The 15,915-nt window shown below is 39.9% G+C and overlaps 1 protein-coding gene across 1 annotated transcript in view; it reads left to right on the top strand.

Annotated features, from left to right (window-relative positions):
* ASMT (acetylserotonin O-methyltransferase) overlaps positions 1-15,915 on the top strand; it is a 457,737-nt gene that overhangs the window by 105,186 nt on the left and 336,636 nt on the right. Inside the window, exon 4 of the mRNA XM_069203172.1 lies at positions 308-376. Coding sequence (XP_069059273.1) covers positions 308-376 — 69 coding nt within the window. The remainder of the gene's footprint in view (positions 1-307; positions 377-15,915) is intronic.

A 15,915-nucleotide genomic window follows, 5' to 3' on the forward strand; every position in this document is an offset into this window, starting at 1 on the left:
GGCGTCAGGCAAAACACAATCTTAGAGGTCATTAGTCATCACAGGAATATAATCTGGGCTTCATATAATTAAGATTAACAGTAAAACGTGTTGGTAACCAGTTGAATGTTTTGTGGATTTATCCACGGAAAATCAAATATATATATTACTTTACTAACTAACTCAGACTTGATAAAATACGGAAAATATTATGGTATGCAGATGGCCAATTACAAATCAGAACCATCACTTCCCAATCTTCCGTACTTAATTTATATTACTGGAATTAACAGTGCGAGGAAACCAACTGTTTATCATTTTCTTACAGGGAGGGGACAAGTCAGCATGAAAGATCTTTCGGAACATCATCAAAAGACATGTTTGATGCACTTTATAGGTAAGGGTGATTGCATTGTGCCACTGACTTGCACAGAAAAGTATTTTTTCTTGAAGAATCTTTATAACAGTTGTGTGTATTTCTTTTTCTGATTCATATAGTTGCACGGCTTAATATTTAAATCAGTTAGCTGTTTTTTGGCATCATCTATGCAATGGCGTCCCAATTAACAAAGCAATTTGTAAACGTAAGTTGAACTTGGGTGCTCATATTTTGATATGCAAGTGAAAATCCACATTGTTGATTCAAAATATGCGAATTTAGACTCTTCACGGGATTTTCTCACATATACACTGTATTAGTACATACACATGCATGTTGTAAAATTATACGTGAGTGGGTCTGCTTCCAGGGAATGGTGTGAAACGGCTTGATAGTCTATTTAGAAATGTTTGTGTACTGATTAGGTGGTGATGTGGTGTGTCTTGAATTTGGGCATTGTTTGTAACAAATCGATATCTGACTCCAGAGAGAATATTAGGCGCCCAGTTAAGTGAGCTGAACAAGAAGATGAGAGTGAAGGGGGCAGGGTGTGGTTTGCTGGAAGTCATAAAGTTAAAAATTGAGAGAGACAGAGCACAGTGGAATGAAGATGTGCTTCTGCATGTGTTAGGTAGTGAGTGTCAGCCTGGGGACAGAAACTGAACCTTTCAGAGGATTAACAGTAAAATAAAGTTTGTTAGTGGGCTAAAAGAATCTCAGGAGCGTAAGTAAATTGCTGATGCATCCTCTCCTCTGGTAATGTCGGCACTCAGACCCCAGCCACCTATCTCACCCTGATTGATACATTTACTTCAGGATTCAAAAATTGACAGAGGCGTCTCCTTTGCAATGGCGAAGGAGCATCGGCCCCCTGACTAAGCCAGGATCTGAAAAATGAAACAATATATCATCATCGTTTTATTTTTCAGCTCCTGGCTCAGCCAGCAGCACATGAGAGGAGGGGCGGGGCTGGGCCACGAAGGGGGGAGGGGAGAGGGAGTGGAGTCTGTGCACTTCCAAGTACGCATGTGTGTTTGGCCTGCTGTCTCAGGCCGGCCAAACACACATGCACACTTAGGTTTCTCCAACCCAGCTGTACTACACAGCCGGGTTGGAGAAACTGCAAAGGCTCCAGTGTACTGTCTGAGTGGCAGAACAAGCAACTTAGACCAGTCCTGGTGCTGTTTTCACGCTGGTTTAGCATGAGAGCATCACCAGGATTGGAGGGCAGCCTGTGCTGGTGTCCCAGTGAATGATGGGACACCAGAAGAAGAGCAGATGAAGGAGGGGGCAGCCACAGGAACCGGTAAGTTTTTTTCAAATTATTTTATGTGTTAATAATATATACTTCAGAAATTAAATTAAATGTTGGTGGCAATCGTACAATCAATTATTGATGCACCACAAGTGCCTCATCAAGTCTGCTTGGCCAGTATATCTAGTTCTACATTTCAATCTATCATTATGCTATCTAAATACTTTCAACTGCTCTAATGGAAGTATTTCATGTTTATCGGCTTCAGAGTTTTTTGGGAAATAGAGAATCAGGGATATCACAGGCTCCTTCTAGCTCTTCTCTCCTATGTGCCATTATAGGACCTATTTAATGCCGTAGCATTGAAGTCTCCTATTATGAATACCCTTGTGCCTTTTCTCTTTACATTATTTATTTACAGAATTTAAAATGGAAGTTGATACTGAATTATGTTGTTGATCTGGCAGAATATATTTTTTGAATATTAAGAATGAGTTACGCTGACCATTTTTAATATTTTGAAGATCAATCCTAAAACACTGTAAGGTATTACTGGAATGTGGAATGATCGGGTGATTGAGTCATAATTGAAAGATAAAAGAATAACAGTATCCTCTTTTGCATTTAGAATTATTTGCAATTAATTAGAATTTGTTGATGTTCAATTAGTTACAATCATTACATCTCAACACATGTAACAATTATAAAACATATTTAAAACAGTCTTTAAAAGAAAAAGGTTTGTTGTCCTCTTTTGGGAGCTCCAAACTCCCCATTTCTGAAAATCTGACATGACATATGCTTACGCCTCTTACAAAACATTAGTTATGGAAGCCACAGAACTGCACGCTACTCTAAAGTGGATAGTTCTACAAAGTTCTTCCTAGTCCATCATTCTTTGGGGGCAAAATAGTATCCGCCAGTCATGACCTCTCTTCACTTTTACTACACAGGAAGATGATGATGCCCATCATGGCCAGTCCGCATCCTGGACATTGTCCTTATTCTAGATTCAATTTGACCCCCACTGGCCCAAAGTGCTCCGTGCCAGTAAAGTGTGGCCCATAAAGTCAAAGTGCTCTGTGAGTAAAAGGCAACCAGGGGGAAAACCGTTATAGACATTTTAGATTACTGGTTGCTGCTTTTATAATCTTTAAGAAGCACCCAGATGGCTGACATGATTCTCCTTTTAAATAAGTTAGGACAGCTTTCCAACATGTCTTCACATTTAGAGTTTGAAATATTGGCCAGAGCCAGAAGGATCTCAAGGGTTTTAAAGCTTCACAGATGCAGATCACATGCAATAAAAACTATTCTGTTTGACGGCACCATCTGCATCGCCTCCTTGCGACCATACCAATAACACCTTTGGAGATAAGGCCAAAGCACAATCTCAAGAGTCTATGCTTTGCATAGTTTGGGAGGGGCAAATTCAGATATTCAGGTAGGGTGCTTGAGGTGTAAAGGTTCACGGCCCAACTGCCGTGAAATTTAGCTCTTAGATCCCCAAGTCCTGATCCCATTAAATTATCTTTGCTAACTTTATTAATAGCTTTGCTGTCATTTTCTGCGGCAAGGCATTATTTATTAGATCTTCTGCACTCAGAGCCTTAATAGTGGTTACCAGGACCCTACCCCATGCAGAGCCGGGCTCCTGAAATGTCTCCCAGAGAAGGTGTTTCATTGAGCCAGTTGGGGCCATTTTCAATTTTTTACAGTATGAAATAAATTTTGGTCCGCAAAATTTGGTAATTTAAATTCCAGTCTTTTTTTAGTTTGACTAGTCTGGGAGAGCAAATAGATGATGATAGCAGACACATTGGTGTTTAGCTAGTCACTCATAGATTTGATCCTTAAACACCATTGCAGTGTAAGTTATTGTGGCTATCAATTTAGTTTCCGCCACTGTTATTAGTGAGTTTGTGTTTTGGCAGGCAAAGATTCTCTTGAGTTGGGCCATCATACCTGTCAGATAATTTGCCAACACTTTAAAGAGCCTAGCTGGGCTTTACTACCCGCTCTTTTATGGAGCATAACACAGAGATATTTAAACATTGTTACTCTTTTTAATCTTGATCCTCTAATAAACCAAGCACCACTTTTTATCAGGTGTCTACCAAAGATTTGTCTTCTTTAGGCTGACAGTAATATCGTTTACTGCACAGTATTGTACAAATGCATCAAGCTATCTCTGGATTCCAACTTGAGTGTGATCAAGTACCACCATGTCATATGGGTATCGTAGGACTGCCGAAAAACCGTAACCCATGCCCTGGTTACCAGAAGACTCGACTATGGCAACGCCCTCCACGCTGATACTACTCAGAAGAGCATCAAGAAATTACAGCACATCCAAAACGCCTCAACTCTGCTCATCTTCACTGGCTCCCTATCGAGAAGAGAATTAACTTCAAGCTCCTCATCCACGCTTACAGAGCCCTCCATGACTTAGGACCCACATACCTCAACCACCGCATCACCTTCTACTCCCTCACCAGACCTCTCCGCTCTGCTCAACAAGCACTAGCCACCATATGCCACACACGGAAGACCTCGGCATGTGGCAGATCCTTTGACAACCTCGCTGCAAACAGCTGGACCACCCTGCACCTCAGGCAGTCACCATTGCTACCCCAATTCAGGAAGGACCTTAAAACCTGTCTCTTTGACTGACGTTCAGAGGACAAACCCCCTTGACGCCTTCAGACCCTTACGGTGAGTAGGTGCGCTTGATAAACCCTGATTTGATTTGATATTGGTAGATATTTGTATTTTCATCAAGCAGAGCGGGCAGATCCTAGGGACAACTAGATGACTTTCCAAGTCTGCCATATACAGATGATAAAGTAAAGGGGTAAGAATACAACCCTGTTTCAATCTTTTGTGTAAATTTTGTCTAAATTTTCCCTGAGGTTGCCCAGTCGGCTGATAATTTAGCTTTCACCCATGTATTACTGTATAGTGACTGTATGGTCTTCAAGAGGTATCTCCCACTTCCTTAGCTTTGCCCACAGCCAGCCTCTTGGGATGTTATCAAAGTTAGTTGTGAAATCAATGAACGCTGCATTAAGAGGTCGGGTCTTGGGGAGCCTTGCTTCATCAATTAGGACTTTGTGGAGATGTTCCAGACCTTTGGGTTTTGGTTTCTGTTTTGAGTGAGCTTGTTAACTAGCTCCAGAATTTCCTTGCATCCTTTGTTTTGAGTGCAGTGTGAAGTTTGGCCCAGGTCAGTTCCTCAACATTCCGTTGTCTCTTAGCTGTCTCCTATATGATTGCCTCAGTGTTTTCACTGTTTATTTCATAACCTTTATATCAGGGTTTTTATACTTGAGGCAGAGGAGGGCCTTATTTTATCTCTTTTCTTAACCTTCTTATTTTAAGGCCCTCAGGGTGCCCCTACCTATTTTGTTCCACCTTAATCTTCTTTTGGGGGCATTTTGCTAAGTTGTCTAGGAGTTATGCAATCAGTGGGGGCAGTGCCAGTTATTACTTCATTTTCCTTTTTTTTTTTGTGATCCCTTCCTATTAGAACTAAGCTTTGTTTTATTTTATTTATTTGGGACCACTCAATCCACCAGTTTATTCTTTTTAACGGGGCAGAGTCTTCTTGATGTCTATTCATCTTTGTTGCCTGGTACCTTTCCAAAAGGCATGGTGATCTTGCATAGAATTGGTGCATGGTCACTTGGGGATTCCGGGATTATTTGAAAACTATTTATGGTGTGGAAATGTTCTATTGAACACCATTGACAGTCCAGGGTAGCTAATGTAAAAGGGGAGATTTCAGTGTATGCCGCTGGACTATCTGACATTACTCTACCATTGATACATCGCATCCCTTAAACTTCTAGTGCATTTGCCAGGTATACACCACATTTTTCCTGCCTCTGATTCTGTGTGGTCACTTGTGGTATGATCCAGTATTCATCCTCCCTCTGTTTCCATTCCTTAAATTTGAATTAAAATTGCCTCCAATCAGCAGGTGTGCTTTGCGATATTCTAACCTTAGATTTTCTAGTCAATCCAACATTGTGCTTGTGGACTAATGATTTTGTGTGAGTATAGTGTACAGGTCGATATATCTGATGATTAAAGTATGATTCACTCTGTTATTTTGTCTTCTAAGTGGGTCGATTTTTACAATGATGGCATTTCCTTTCTCCTCCCAAATTATGATGTCTTTAATGACAGATCACTTTTTATTTGAATTGAGACACTCCCACTTGGGCGACCACCACTTTGGGATGGGAAGGCAGGTGCTGCAAAGTTTGCACAATCCAAGAAAAGCTATGGCTCCATGCACAATGTTTCCAGCAGGCAATTTATGTCATTCTCAGTTAGTTCCCACAAACACTGTATCCTCATGTTCTGAGAGTCACCTCACATTCCAGAAACAGATTTTTATATCCCAGATGTTATGCCCCACTTTCTTTATCTTGCACTGATTAGGTGCATTGATTTAAGCACCCCACCAACCATTCCCAATTTGCAGGGTGTTGAGAGATCTCCTCCTCCAGATTAACATTGGGTCTCAAACATATATGTCCTTCCCCCTATTCTGGCAGCACTGCTTCCAGCAATTAGTGATTAAGTCCCCTTAAGATCCCTCTTGCCTTATTTTGATGATGCGTTTTTGTGGTAGTATCCCAATTTGCCTCAATATTGTTCCTCAGGACTGACTTGTTTGTAATGCTTCGGGCGTCATCCCTATTGGGCTAGCATGTGTTGAGGCAACGTGGATTCAGTATGGTGAGACATCTACCAGGTAGGGTGTAGAATAGATTTATTCCACACCTAGACAGTTTATTTTGTGGTTTGTGAAACTTATAGTGATCCTCTCCTCCTTGAAGCCAATCTCAATTTGTTCATTTATTTCTCTATAAACCGGGGATTTCAAAGCCATATAGTCAATGTTCTTTGATGTGATATTTTCCAGGTCCTGCAGTTTAGAGGCTAGTCTTGAGTGATTCTATCTGCTCAGTATATCCCATTTCCCTTGTGAGACATATTCTGTGTACAATGTTGTTCTTTGTGGGCCCATACAAAGCCCTTCTATTGTCACCACACTGTCGAGCCCCAGCAGATCCTTGTTGTGCTCAACTGATTGCACTTCGTTTTTAAATATGGGTGTTGCACTTACATCCCTACTGCCGGTGGGTGGTTAACTCTGCTCTGCCAGCGGAGTTCGTTGAGTTTTGCCACTCCTCGCTCTGCTTGGAGCACAGAGTTTGGCAAAAATCCGCCAACTGCCACATGGTGGAGCTTACCAGTGCCCACCCCACAACGTAAGTTGCATTTGCTCCTTAACTCAGCAGTACACTTCTTTCATAAATCAGACAGAAGTAAAATTTGGCGACGGATGCACTGCCTCTGAAACCAGAAATGACTGCCCTTAAAAAGATGTCTGAAACCAGACCAGCCCACATAATGTTTTGGGTGTATTGAACATGTTAACGCAAACATTCCATGAAACTCCAAGAAAAATAAGAGCCATCATGACACCTGGCTTATCAGTAGCACCACAATCGGAGCATTTACTTCGCTCTCATGTCCATATCATGCCCACACCATGGCCGCAACCAGGGTGGACACAATTACAGTTCGGGGAGACCCATTGGGAAGCATGGGCCCGAGGCTGCAATGATGCAGCGACCCTAAGAGGAGGAGGTAGTAGAAGTGAGGCGGGCTGGGACCCCAGTGCAAAAACTTTGAGCCTATAACATTTGCACTACTATGGCAACTGTATAAATGAATCTGCTGTTGTTCTAGTTGGATGCAGTATGTAGGAGGGTGAGGTAGACATTACACACATTTTCTGTATTTCCTGCACTTTTACAAATCAGGAAATTCCTTCTCAGCAAAACACACATTTTTCATAATGTATCTACTCCCCTACCTTGAGTGCAGGCAGCAATTAGCAGCTACACACACACACACACACACACACAGTGCCTGAAACATGATCAGCTCAGACCCCATCCCTTCTTATGCACGGATAGGATCTTGAGAAGCAGACACATTAGTGGAAACCAGCCTGGGGGAGCCTGGTGTCACCACTCTACCTCCTCTAACCCACCAGATAACCAGCTTTTAGCAGAGCCCCCTTAAAACAGGGGCTTTCATATCTCTTTCCTAGTTAATTTCCTCCTCTTCATCCCAGTTTAGTGCTTCACAATTAAAAATCAAGGCCTGTGCTGTGGCGGTGCTCGCAGTTCTGTCTACAACAGTGAAAATCAATGTCTAGTTACTTTTAGACTGCCAGTGCTATCGCGATAGCACGATTGGTATACAGTAAACAAACCTCCATCACTTGGTTTGGAAGTTAAAAAAAAGTTAAAAAGTAGTGTTGAGTATGCACTTCGTACCCTTTACTCCGGTGCCACTGTACCGCTGCACTAATTATGGCTACGCCTCTGCCAATTACGGGTTACACCTTGTACATTTTCTGTCCCTAGAGGGTGACCCTCCTTAGTTTCAGTTTGATGCCTTTCCCTTTCTCTAAATGTGGCAACAACCACCTATACATCAGTGCCTCTCTGTGCCCCAGTCCCCACACACCTGACTGCAGGTGAATAATGGTTCCTTTGACTGTTGCAGGGGCAATCATATTGAGCCCCTCAGGGATCTGGGCTCCTATGTCACTGCACCTGCTGCTGCTATGCCCCTGCAGCCTACCTCTGAGACAAGGAGGATTGAGAAGTGAGTGAAAGGCACTGCCTAGACAGCAGCTGTCTGCAGGGAGTTGTTTTACGAGAGCAGGCCTGTGGCTCCACAGACACCGTGGAAGGCAAGGGATTTGTAAACTTCTACATTGTGAGTGTTTGGTGCTGGTCCAATGGACCCTTTCACTCCTCTGTTCCTGCGACAGTGTGCAAGTTTACTGAAAGCACAAAGAGGACAGGCATTTGCAACAGTTTACTTGGGCGCCAGCCAGCCTGAACCAGCTGCTTAAGGGCACCGAGTACCACAGGGGCGGGCAGAACTCCGCAGAATCCCACAGAGTTTTTATGCATCTCTCTGGAATTCCACAGAGTAAAACTCTGCGAGTTCCGCCCTCCCCTAGTTCCTAACTGACTCAAAAATTTAGCTTGTAGGTTTCATTTTCCTTTCTCGGGCAATGGGGATATTTAATGTGATAAGACCTTGTAAGATGTTTCTTTTCCCTCACCCATTGTAGATTTTTATTTTTATTGGCAACATACTTGGGTAAGGTAATGACACTGGTTGTGCAAATGTCCTTTCCTTGACGTAGGTCTCCATTTGAATTCAGGTAAGTTGTTGGGGTCAGAACCCTAGGCTCGCCTATCCCCTGTTGCCCCTTTTTAGAGTTACTTGCAGGGCTCTTTATTACATAATATTTGTCAGCTAGAAAAAAAATCCAGCTATCCATGATTCTTGTATGAATGTGTTACTAGCATTCAGATTTGTTACATATTTGATATTTTTCTTCATGTAGCTCTGCCAAGTTCAATGAGAAGTTGGTGAATTTTTGTTATGGTAACTGTTGAATATCATTTTGACATTTGGTCCTATTCAAAGTTCCTGGTAGCCAGAACCAGGATAACTTGTTGTCACTATTCTGACTATATGCCATTTGCTGCAAAATTTTAACAGATCTACCTTCTGAGTTAATTTGGATGGTTACTGAATGGGTGCATTCTGCAAAGCAAGTGAGCGTTCTTGCCCAGTGCTGAGTTCAATGTTTAATATTTCAGCAACATCATTCATCCCCAGCTGTCTGATGGGGATTTTGCTGAAGTGCGTACTAGTAATATATCAAAAACATTGCCCCTCCAAAAAATTGTTATACAGTATTACTTATTGTGAAAGATTCCCCCAGATATCTACCTTTTCTTTTGACAGGTCATTTTTATCAATGCACTGGACCCAATTTATTTCAACTGAGTACACTGATCAAAGTTATGGATAAGTCACAACGGATCTGTTATAACCTACTTCCCTATTGGAGAGACCGGAGACACACATATCATTACACACTAAATACATTTTGACTTACCTACATCTACGATGTTTATCTTTTCCAGATCGCCTATCTTTGATCTATTTAGTGGATCATTACTTGTTTTAAAATGTTCTGCACATTCTATTATAAGTGCAGTAGATAGCATCACGTTTAAGACTTGAGTTGAAGAGTTGTTTGTAGAATTTTGCTATTTTGTCTTGATTGCACCACAGTGTCATTTTCAACAATAAAATTAAAATTATTGTAGAATTCATTTGCCAGTGGTTTAAACCTTTGATCAGCCACCAAGATAGTCTCTGTGACGTGTAATAAAGTTATTACAAGGGGTTCCCTCATGATACCACCCTGACAACTCCAGAACTGAAGGATCAGATGCCCTTACAAGCACTGCAGTATCAGAGGATACTTATCTTGTTCTTTTTTATTATTCTGAACTTTTTTGTCTTTCTTTTGCTTGCTTTTGTTTGTTTTGTTGGGAATTGCCTGCTATTATTTTTTCTCCTTCCTGTTGAGGTTGAGCAGCTTGTTTGGTCTGCTTGTTAAACATCGATAGGAAGACAGTATGGCACCAGAATCAGAAGGAGGATCAGGTATAGGGAGCATTGGTTCATGCAATATTTTGTTATCCTCTGGAAATAATTTGTACAAGAATTATATTTTCTCATAATATGTTTTTTAATCACTCATTCTTTTTCCCAGTTTTGATATTGCCACTTGGATTGCCATATTTATTTTATTTAGACCATTTACATTTGCTAATTCAGCAACCTCTACACCCTTAAACAAATATTCTGTATAAGGGGTACTTCTGCTACTTTGGTCCTTCAATTGACTTGCAGCACTAAGGCGGTTTGTGAGGGACAACAATATGGAAGGTAATGAGTCCAGTATATGATCAGAGTTAAAAACTGTTTTTTTCTTACAGTTTTAAGATGTAAACTAAAATGCCTTGCAGCACATATAAAGCTTCTGAAACTATCTAGTTTCCAGGTAGATGGGAACAGGCATTTATGGGAAAATCTGGCATACTGCATAGATCCTCCATAGGTGGAAAGTTGTTACTCAAAATACTGTAAACATGCCATAGTGTTTCCTTTATTTTTTTTTCACTGCTAAGGAGGCCTGACATTCCATACCAATATCTGGCAGAGTACATTCCAAAGGGATCATACTCTGGGTTATTCTATTTTTACTTTTTGGGGTATTTTCAGTTGTTGAAATCCTATTACTGAGGGTTTCGGGTACTATTAGGGCTTCATCTGTAGTATAAGCCCTAAAAGACGTTGAACTAAAGAACTGTGCCTGAGTATCAAAAGTTGTTTCTGTTTCTCGTAAATTAACAGCAGTTGGAGAAGCCACTGTCATTTTACTTCATTTAGCTTTAGGAAAAAGTGGGAATCAGTGGTAGAGCGGCGAGTGAGACTTAATGAGAGGTCAACAAATTGATTTTCAAAATATCGTGGACCCTATACTTATGATTAAAACATAAAATTAATTCCAAAACATTGTTCTAAAACGATTTCTAAAGTTTAAAAAACCTATTACAAAAATAGAGATGAAAATATATTGAAATGTAAAATACAGTTACAAAATACCAACAATATAATGTAAAAGTATTAAATGTATTTATTTAAAATTAAAAAATAAAATACTTAAAAAAATATAATGCAATACTAAAGTTTAAAATATCATTTATTTAAATGTTGTAGTTTGTCATTTTTTGCACAGTATTATTGCTTTGTTTTTTAAGTCAGATTTTAGTATTCGTGTAAAATATATTATAGCAAATATAAAATTAAAATGTTTATTGTTTTGGTTGTTTAGTTTTGTACTGTATGGAGTAGGTAGTGTACCATACAATACATATTTCTTGTTATTTTGTATGTTTTTATTGATTATTTTAATTCTTATTTCTTCTAATATTTCAAATTACTGTATCTAATTATTGTATCCAGAGTTTTATTTTTAATGGGGTTGTGGATCTAATTGGGACTAGGAAGGGTAGTGATTTAAAAAATATGATTTGTTTATTTGAATATTTTTATTAAAATGGTGTAATACTTAATTTGTTTTAATATTTAAAATTGTTGGATTATTTTACAAAATGCATTTAAAAAATAGTAGGTAATTAATTTAAATATCTAAATAGTTTATAATATTAAAAATGTTCTTGTAATTATAATAATTGAATAGAACTAATAAGATTACAAATTCAAATAATCAGTTTAAAGGTATATGTATGTACATGTATATATATATATATATATATATATATATATATATATAGAGAGAGAGAGAGAGAGAAAGAGATATTCAATGAAAAAAAAAATGTTTCAGGGACTTTACAGTTAGGTTCTGAATTTACTCGTACAAAACCATAGAAATTTCTGCTATTATAGTTAAAGATAGTTCAAGTAACTAAAACTCGCGCCCTAGGGTAACTATAACTCTTGCTCTTGCCATGAGCTTTCCCACACCAAATTTTTAATGCCCCCGGGACCTGGCCCACACGGGAGCCTATAAAAAAACAAGCATGTGAGCCTGCACTTGTTTTTTTTTTTTTTTTTAAAACACAAATTTGCGAATATTGCAAACTTGCGGCAAAAAATTATTTAAAATAATTTTTAAAATGTTTTTTTGATATGGGGTGTCTCTCTGTGACCCCTCCACCAGTGCTAAGGGGTCAGGATGTCTGTACCCTGGCCCCTTTTATTTTATTGTTATTGTTTTTTTCTGGAACTCGGCTGAAGCCGTGGCCAAAGATGGCTGCTAACATTTCCTGGTTTGAAGTGTTGGCAGCCAATCACAGATGTGCATTTCCCTGCATGAGCTCGTCTTTGTTCATGCAGCCAGAGATATACAAGTTTGAATTTCCCTAAATTTCTCAGATTTACTCCAATTAAGCGAAACCGTAATCTGCGTACCGACAGCTCTCTTTCTGCCAAATTTGATGTAATTCTGTCCAGTGGTTCAGCCTGTAGCCATGTCTAAAGAATCCTATAGGAATTAACAGGGGAAGCACAAAATTTTTTGAGCCCCCTTTTTCTTGGCCCCTGCTTTATGGATCACCCTGAAACTTTCCATGTGCAACAAGAATCACTGCAACACTTTTTGGGGAAAAGTTTGGGAGGATTTGTCAAACGGTGCAACAGATATAGGCAAGTCAAAAAACATTTTTGCTGTGGAAACATGGTTCTAACTATAACTACCTAGTGGCAACCACCATTGAATACCAATTGTACATATAGTTAGGCCCAACTTTTCCCCTAGACAAGAGTGTTTTTTGTTATGCTAATAACTTAGACGTTGTTTGATATATCTTCACGAAATTTTTAAAACTAGTACGCCAGTTAGTTCAGCTGCTGTCCAGAAAGTTTTGGGCTGATTTGTCGAGTAGGGGCTGACAAGAAAGGGGGTCACAAAACGCTTTTACCCCATGCAATGTCTATGGAGATGTTACAGTTTTTAGACATGAAGGCAGGCCGAACTGCTGAACGGAACTACACCAAATTTGGCAGAAAGTTAGATCTTGGTCCAGAAAGAGGCCTTTTTGTAATTTGATATGAATCTGTGAAGTACTTTTAGAGTTATTAAAGGAAAAATATATAGATATTTAGGGACACAGATCTTTTGCGGATCTACCTTGGAGGATCCATGTGAGGGATCTACAGATCCAGGCCAAAAGCAAGGCCCTGATTGGCTGGCTGCAACCTAAAAGGAAAAGCTGTGCTCAACATTTTGTTTTTTGGCTGGGGCCCCGGGGAGAAAACATAAATAAAAACACATAAAGGGGCAGGATAGCTGTATCTTGACCCAATAGGACACATGAAAGGGTCTCTGAGGGACCCCCCATGGGCAAAGAATTGCCCAATTTTTTTTGTTTGGCTGATTCGCAGATTCCCCGCGGTGCAGTGTGCCTCACAGTATAAAACTGCGATGGATCTGAAGCCCAAAAGAAAAACTCACCCACTCACACACCATACCCGCCACACATGGGATTGGGTGCATGCAGAGGGGGTTGGCCGCAGGGCCTGACCAGAGGCCATGCGCGGCTGTGGCTGTATTAACGTATAGTATTTATATATTACTTTATGTTAAAAAAACATAGAAATTCACAGAAAAAAGAAAAGGTTACAGGGACGTTATAGTTAGGTTCATGTTGCACCCACAGAAAACCATAAAAATTCCGCAGTTACAGTTATACTTATTTTAAGAAACTATAACTTGTGCCGCTAAGTAAGTTTAGGTACCAGTTATAGTTCCTTAATATAAGTATAAGTATAAAAGTATAACTATGACTGCTATCCCTCTCTCTCTCTCTCTCAATATATATATATATATATATATATGATTATATATATATATATTTATGTATATATTTACTTATGTTTATAAATATGTATACAATGAAAAAGACAAAGGTTACAGGGGCATTGTAGTTAGGCTCAATTTTCACTTGTACATAATCATAGAAATTCAGCAGTTATTGTTACCTTACGCCGGCTCAATGCACTGCTTATGACCTCACACATTACATCACTCATGACATGGTCAGTGACATTGATGACATCACTGATAACATCTAAAATGCCATCAATGATGACATCAAAAACATTTCTGAGAGTTGAAGATAGAAACTAAGCTAAGTTATAAGTTAAATTGTTATTCTTTCTATTGATGAGTGATACTATTTCTGACATATTTCATCTGAGTGGTTGCGTGAGTGTCTGAATCTGTGTGTGAGTGGCTGTGTGAGTAGCTGTTTGGTGAGTGAGTGGATGTGTGACAGGTTGTATGTGTGAGCAAGTGGCTGTGTCAATAGCTGTAATGGTGAGTGAGTGAGTGGGTGTGCGAGTGGCTGCCTTGCAATCCCACCCACTTCGACCTCTGCTTCTCCTGACACTCATGCTGACCATGGCTAGTGATATCAGGTCCTCTTCAGCTGTCAGTGCAATAGATGCATCAACACCTAATGAAACACCAATTGTGCCTGGAGAGGCTGTTCTTAGTGAAGTAGAACAACGTCTCCCTGGAAAGTCCTCGGAGTTCAGAAGAATTGGGACATTTGCTTGGATTGTAAAAAAAGTCCTCACTGTGGGGGAGCAATTGGTTCTAGAAGCAGCAAGGCACCACAATTGTTCATTTTTATTTTTTTTGGTTAAATGACACTTGTAACCACAGTTTTGAGTATTTTTCGGTTAATATTTTTCCAGTTGACATTTTATTTTAAAAACAAATACTAAACAAATTATGAAAACAAATCACAAAAAACAAAGGTTCTCGTTAGAACCACCTTTCTTGGTTTAAAAAAAGATACGCTATATGTGTATGTATGTATAAGAAAGGGTACTAGTGAGTGAATTTCTGTTAAGTGAGTACGTGGGAGCATGAGTGAGTAAGTTGATGTGTAAATGTGTTTGAGTGAGTGGGTGTGTGTGGGTGAATGAACGGGTGTGACAGTGGCTGTATGTGTTAATGAATAAGTGTGTGAGTGTTTGTATGGGTATGTAAGTGGGTGCATGAGTGGCTGTATTGGTGAATCAGTGTGTGTGTATGTGAGTGGGTGTATGGGTACCTGAATACGTGCATGAGTTGCTGTTTGGGCAAGTGAGTGGATGCATGAGTGGCTCTATGGGTGATTGAGTTGGTGCGTGAGAGTGGATATTTGATTGTGTGAATGAGTTTATGAGTGGCTCTTTGGGTTTGTGAGTGTGTGAGTGCGTATGTAAGTATTGGAATGTGTTAGTGGTTGTAAATAGTGAATGGGGGTGCATGACTAAGTATATGGTGAGTGTGTGTATCTGTATAGGCGTATATGTGAGTAAATGGGTGTGTGAGTGTCTGTAATGGTTTTGAAGTGGGTGTGTGAATACCTGAAAGGGTAAGTGAGTGCCTCTGTCAGAGACTGTATGAGAGACTAAGTGTGTGTGTCACTAGCTGTATCAATGACAGAATGGCTGTGTTAGTAGCTGTATAGGTGGCTGAGGTGATGTATGACTGTTTGGGTTAGTGAGTGGTTGTGTTTGTAACTGATGAGTCAGTAATTGACTGTCAGTGGTTACATAGGAGAATAACTGGGTGTGTTAGTGGTTGTAGGGTTGACTGACTGGATGTATGAGTGACTGCATGGGTGAGTGAGCGGGTGTCTGAGTATCTGTATAAGTGTGTGTTTATGGGTATATCAGTGCCTATATGGGTGAGTGAGTGACTGTGTCAGTGCCTGTATTTGAGATTGAGTAGGTGTGTTACAAGCTGTATGGGTGACTGACTGTGTTTGTAGCTGCATAAGTGAGTAAGTGCGCATATAAGCGACTATTT

This window comes from Pleurodeles waltl, chromosome 8 (genome assembly GCF_031143425.1).
Source record: "Pleurodeles waltl isolate 20211129_DDA chromosome 8, aPleWal1.hap1.20221129, whole genome shotgun sequence".
Classification (NCBI taxonomy): domain Eukaryota; kingdom Metazoa; phylum Chordata; class Amphibia; order Caudata; family Salamandridae; genus Pleurodeles; species Pleurodeles waltl.